The sequence below is a fragment of the Copadichromis virginalis genome, linkage group LG11 (genome assembly GCF_057382275.1).
Source record: "Copadichromis virginalis isolate Kocher_CV1m ecotype Utaka linkage group LG11, C_Virginalis_male_GT1.1, whole genome shotgun sequence".
Taxonomy (NCBI): Eukaryota; Metazoa; Chordata; class Actinopteri; order Cichliformes; family Cichlidae; genus Copadichromis; species Copadichromis virginalis.
In genome coordinates this window covers 15,107,528-15,113,527 of record NC_140628.1, presented here as the reverse complement: position 1 = coordinate 15,113,527, position 6,000 = coordinate 15,107,528, and the positions used below count along the sequence as shown (strand labels likewise).

At 37.5% G+C, this 6,000-nt stretch overlaps 1 protein-coding gene across 7 annotated transcripts in view; it reads left to right on the top strand.

Moving 5' to 3' along the window:
- The first annotated feature begins 218 nt into the window (after positions 1–218).
- The window catches only part of ulk4 (unc-51 like kinase 4), a 102,876-nt gene continuing 97,094 nt past the window's right edge, over positions 219–6,000 (top strand). For 5 of the 7 annotated variants that reach the window (XR_014923008.1, XR_014923007.1, XM_085473276.1 and 2 more), the window contains exons 1-12: positions 219–272; positions 949–1,089; positions 1,414–1,513; positions 1,796–1,935; positions 2,029–2,191; positions 2,563–2,664; positions 2,760–2,843; positions 3,014–3,089; positions 3,491–3,610; positions 4,355–4,498; positions 5,185–5,378; positions 5,774–5,843. Coding sequence is in view for 5 of the 7 variants with exons in the window: in XM_085473276.1 (XP_085329402.1) it covers positions 952–1,089; positions 1,414–1,513; positions 1,796–1,935; positions 2,029–2,191; positions 2,563–2,664; positions 2,760–2,843; positions 3,014–3,089; positions 3,491–3,610; positions 4,355–4,498; positions 5,185–5,378; positions 5,774–5,843 (1,331 nt within the window). In the remaining 2 variants the exon portion in view is untranslated. Of the gene's footprint in view, positions 273–415; positions 471–948; positions 1,090–1,413; positions 1,514–1,795; positions 1,936–2,028; positions 2,192–2,562; positions 2,665–2,759; positions 2,844–3,013; positions 3,090–3,490; positions 3,611–4,354; positions 4,499–5,184; positions 5,379–5,773; positions 5,844–6,000 lie in introns of those variants that run through there. The other 2 variants (XM_085473272.1, XM_085473273.1) reach the window with 2 other exon arrangements.

Below are 6,000 nucleotides of genomic sequence, written 5' to 3'. Positions count from 1 at the left end.
CTAGTATCCTAGCAACGTGGGAATATACCATTTGGAGGTGGATCAGGTTAAAACTAATACAGCGTTTTTCACAAAATCACAGTTTTGCTTATATCTTATTTAAACCGAAACATTTTATTAAATATAATTACTTATCTGTATGCACATATAATGACTATGACGAGAAGATACAGCCTTTATTTCATGCCAACATTTTCACTACCCCCCACTCTTCCATTTGGAACAATGCGACCCATCACTCTTCCGCTCACAAACAGCGGGTCGTTGAAGAGGTAGGTTTCAAGCTACTTTAATGTGAAGTGTAAAAAAATAACAAGCTCAGCATTAATCGCAAATGTTTTTTATGAGCCTGTGTATAGGCGTGTGCAGGTCTCTTATAATTACTTTCACTTCAACTGTTAACTTTTTTTGTTCAAAGAGTGCAAACTACCTGAGCTCCTGAACGTACAACAGACCATGAAGCCCCCGAGGTCAACCGTTATTTTAAAGTTTACGTTAATGCCTCATAACATATATGTTTTTTCACACATAAAGGTTAATTATTTATTTTAAGCATAAAATACACACTTTGTTGTCTTGTCTTTCTGGGTGAATGTTAAGAGTTCGTTATGAAAGTGGTTGACTCTAATGAAGCTGCTGTAGTAAAACAGGTGTTCCGCTAATTAAAGGTAATCAGGCGGATTTTTTACAGGTGTGGCTCTCCAACAAATATAGTACCCCACCTTTAAATATATATATGTATTTGGATGTTGTTAAAACAGATTTATGACAAGATTCCCAGAGGTCCCATTTATCAAAACGCGTGCAAGAGCAGATAATATTCCATACGTACTGTACAACTTGCATGGTATAGTTTGAATTACTGTAAGGCTTCTGTTTTTCACTGATGGGAAAAAAAAGTTTGAAGTGAATAGATATAAATTAGGCCTTTTTTTTTCTTCTCCACAGCAAATGGAAAACTTCATTCTGTACGAGGAGCTTGGGGCAGGCCACAACTCAGTTGTCTATAAAGGAAGAAGGAAGGGCAATCTCAACTATGTTGCCATCAAATGCACTGACAAAACCAAGAAATCCGAGATTACTAACCATGTAGGACAATGTTTGAACTTAGTAGTACATCTTCTAGTTGTATTAGTTTTATATACCAATAACAGAGTTGTTTTTAACAGTCCAAAGAAGGCTGTGATTAGTATTAGTATCTAACTGTCAATCTATTTTCCGCCTGTTAGGGGATGATCTCCCTTTCTGAGGCCACTGCTCCCAGTACACTAGCATATATACAGTGTGCTTTTCATATTGAATAAGATCATGTGGATGATTAGTGCATGATATTTTTAGGTGGAATTTGGCATTGAGCTTTGCCGTAAAAAGCCTGCTTTATAAAAGTGTTCTGATGATTCACTTTTGTATAAGGTACGCCTCACCCAGGATCTGGATCATCCAAATATAGCCAACTTCTACGAGTGGTATGAGACAAGTAACCACCTGTGGTTGGTGGTGGAGCTTTGTACAGGTCAGTCATTATTCCTGGCAGTTGTTATAAACAGTACCCGAATATCAAAGAATATATTTGATGAGAACCACAACTTATAGCAGCTTAAGGCTTAAATTACTTTAATATTTTAAGTTTTTAATAATAAATGTCCTTTCAGAATGTGTTTTTCCCCATTACTCATATATATTCAGTGTTGGTATAGTCTGTAACCACATTTTTTTTAAGCAGTGCAAGGTGTGTCATTCTTTGTTCTCACCTCATGTGCCAAACTTGCATACAAACATGTGCTGTAAATTTCAGGGGGTTCCATGGAGTCAGTAATTGCCCATGATGGAAGCCTGTCACAAGATGCGGTACGAAGGTTTGGATGGCACTTAGTCAAAGGACTGAAACACATCCATGAGTTAGGAATCATTTTCTCTGACCTGACTCCTGCTAAGGTTTGCACCTGCGTTCATCTCTATGTAAGTGTATAACAGCAATGCTACCATCATATATGAATGTTGTAATATTTCTCTTTCTGTTGCTCATAGATCCTACTTGATGGCAGCGGGATTCTGAAGTTTGGTAACTTCTGTCTGTCTAAGGCAGAGGGAGACACGCTGCAGGATTTCCTTACCTTGTTCTCTGCATCTGAGGAGATAGAGGAAGGAGACAGCAATCAGAACACTGACAACTTAAAGAAAAGATTACAAGGTTAGTAATCATGCTGTTTCTGTATGCTATCATTTGTTGACTGTATAAAACCAGCTGATTAGAGATAAGAGAGGCTCTAAAGATATACAGCTGTTAGTAGCTGCTGTTGATCAGATGGAAATGTAAGCAAGGTCTTAATGTTGCATCCAGTGCTCTGGGTGTGCAACCTTAGGAGAGGTATTTCACTTAAGGCAATGACAAAAACAAGTCTTGTGTAGGGAATGTTGTTTTGAAATCTTGGTGAGATTAAAAAATAGCAGCATAAAAACTTTTTAAAAAATTAAAATATGTTAAGACTATACCATATTGTATACTTTATACTATCTGTTTTTTAAACTACTCTGTGTGCATTTATGTATGTATATTTTCAGGTTCTACAGCTTACAGTGCTCCAGAGGTTTTGGAAGGATCAGAAACTAATATGAAGTCTGATCTCTGGTCTCTTGGTTGTATATTATACTACATGTACACCGGTACTGATATGCAAACAGACTCAAACTAATGAAAATACTAATTCTGGCCTGTAATATGTTATACGGTACTGTTCTATATTGTTTTTGTTTCCCAGGTACACCCCCCTTCTTCTCTGACAACTACACTGAATTGAGAGAGATGATCTTGAATAAGGAACCACCACCTCCCAGGCAGACAGGTGACAAACACTTCCTCGCACACCCACATCATTATATACAGACACAGACTCGCACACAAAGATGTCACATTTCATATAGTGTTTGATATTTAGAAAAAAATAGTTTTAACAGATAATTGTTGATTTTATTCTTGTTGTTGTTTGTTTGGTTAATTTTCTTCTTTGTACAGTGGTTTCTGCAGGTTCTCCCTGCCAGGATTTCCAGAGTCTTCTGAAAGGGTTGCTCAACAAAAACCCTGAGAGGAGGTTAAGCTCATACACACACAACAAACACTTACAATTCTGATACAGTTGCTATAGTTTCATCATCTGGATGCTCAAATGCTTCTATAAATCGATGCACATGTTCAGAAGCATTGCTCAGACAGTGGGATTTAATAAATGAGTGATCAGTATGAATGAATGAATGCTCAGTGTGCTGAAAACAAAAAATCACCACACCACTACACCACCTGTCTGAACTGACACAAAGCAGTCTGGGTTCATGGAGTCATGCTAGTTATGCCAAAGTCTGACCTTGCCATCTGTGTGCCTTAGCAGAAATTAAAATTCATTATTCATAATCATTAATTTTTCCAGTATTGCGTTGTCCAGTTTTTGTGAGTCTGTTCCCATTGCTGCTTCAAATTTCTGTTCTTGGCTGATAGGAGAGAACACACATGGTCCTGTTTTGTTGTAGCCCATCTGCCTGGAAGTTGTAAATGTTTTGGATGCTCTTCTGCTCACCCCAGCGTGGTTATCAGAGCTCTTTTCGGCTTTAATGTCAGGTCAGCACACTCTGGCCATTCTCCCGAGACTTTTGTCATTATCAAGGTATTTCTCACGGGGTAATTTTGTTTCTCACTCCAGTTCGACAGAGCTGTGCAGACTGCAGTGAGATCAGAGATTATAGAAATACCCAAACCAACTCGTGTGGCATCAACAGTCATGCCAGAATCATGGTTGGAAATACGGCCTGATCATATTTTTCCCAATTCTAATGACATTAACTGAAGCTTCTGAGTGCTTGCATGATGGATGTTCTATTATTTAACTGTCCTTTTATTTTGCCAATGCATTGCAAGAAGGACTCCCTTTCTAAATTACAAGAACAAATAAACTTGCAGGCCTGTGTAATGGAGCTAAGTCTGACTTGTAGTTTAGTGTAGTTTGATTTTCTACAAAATTACCAAGAAATTACACAGTACTTAAAAATACTTATGCAGTATTTAAAAATACAGTATAATACATACAGTATAATACCAGGAATTTAGGCACTACCTAAATTTTTTTATACATGCTTAAATTTACCTACAGTTTAATTATGTCTCTCTCTCTCCTTTTTTTTTTTTTTATATAAAAAACTGACTTATTAACCCCTTATTCTTGGGATACTACTTGTAGGTAAATGTAACTACAATGTAATTTCAAATAAAATAATTAAAGTTCCATTTACAGGGGAGTTGCTGTAGTTCCTGGTTGTATTGTAAGGTGTTACTCATAATGCATTTGATTTTTTGATGTATCTTTAGGATGAACTGGCCACAACTGCTGGCTCACCCTTTCTGGAAACAGATTATAAAGGAGGAAGAGGATGCCGAAAAAGGTGAAGAGAAGAATGAAGAAAATGAAGAGGCAGAAAATGTCTGCAAGGAGGTTGTTTCTTGTAGTTTCAGGTAGGTTATGTTTTTTCATTTTTCTAATCTGTTTTGATTTTAAAAGTCCAACATAATTACCAGCATTTATTTTCCTTGTTATTTTTGGCTGTCAGTCGGGATGTGAATCGTGTTTGACAAAGGTTGATATCAGAGAATAATAAAGAAACAGCTTGCAGAAAGGGTTCTGTATCGCCATTTTCACTCATGTGCTTCAGCATAGACCTTTTCTTGGCATTATCCGATGGAGCTACATACAAGAACACCGATGTTGGATTAAGTTGAATTGATCTTTAAATTTTCTTTTTTTGCCTGCAATATCTGTCTGGATCCATTCAAGAATAGTGCAGATGATAGCTGGGTGCATTCATGAGTAGACTTCATGTGTCCTGCTTTCTGCAGGAAGCACTTTCACTTACACCAACTGACCGAGTAAAACGAGTAGTAAGAACCCGTCTGAACGGAAATACTTCCTTTTTCTCTGTTACACGTTAGAAAGGGTAACTTCAGCCAGTGCTCAGACCTGAAAAAGAAAGAAAATGACCATGAAGTCTTTTTAGTTCTCACTACCTCCACAGACACACAAACACATGTGACCTTTTCCATCCGTGGCAAGCAGCGAGCCTTGCCAACAGCCACTTAGCCCTCAGTCAGCTAGCTTATGGGATGTCTGAGAAACTAATATCATCTCTTACAACAACTGACAGGCCATGTGACAGAAGGACTGACAGCCAAAATTCTGTCAACCACACATCCTCTGGAGCCTTGAGCCAAAGCCAGACCCTGAATAGTGAAGTCGGAAGGGAGAGAAGAAGAGAAGGAGAACCTGACGATGACTCTAAGTTAACTGGGAGTCTGCAAATGTGCCGCACACTGCAGCCCAATAAGTCATTCACACTAGGTAACAGATTCGTCAAAGTCTGTGTGGTTTAGATTAAGCAACAAAATTTATTACTTAGCCACAGTAAGCTACTTAACTTTGAATTTTAATTTGTACTTTAACACTAGTCATTTTTGTATATATGAACATTGTATGTGTGATAGATTCTGTTTTTTACAATATTTATCTTCAAACCATTAATTAATCATTAATCTGGTTTTATATTCCACTGTTTTGCTTTACCATTTTTTTGTACTAGAATTTGTTTGTGTTTGGTTTTGGTTTGTTGTAGGTCTACATTATACTAGTAGTTTCTATTGTGCAGATCTGATTTCTGCTTATTATGATGTAAGGTTCATCTTTCACCATACCACAAATTTATGTGTCTTTAAGTACACACGTGCTTACTTCTCCAGATAATGTTTCAGACCTGAAGCCAAAGAGTGGTTTGGATGAGGACAGCACTGAGGCCATTTTTCTGCTCAGGTATTCTGTACTCACTCTTTCCTAGTTTCCCTTACAGAGTTTTGTTCCTGTTTTCAGTGCACAAGTTTACAGATAAATCATTCCAGAGGAAGAATGTGAATCTCGTGTCTCAAAAGTGATATGTAAGCTTTGGATTTACTCTTACAGTAGGAACACA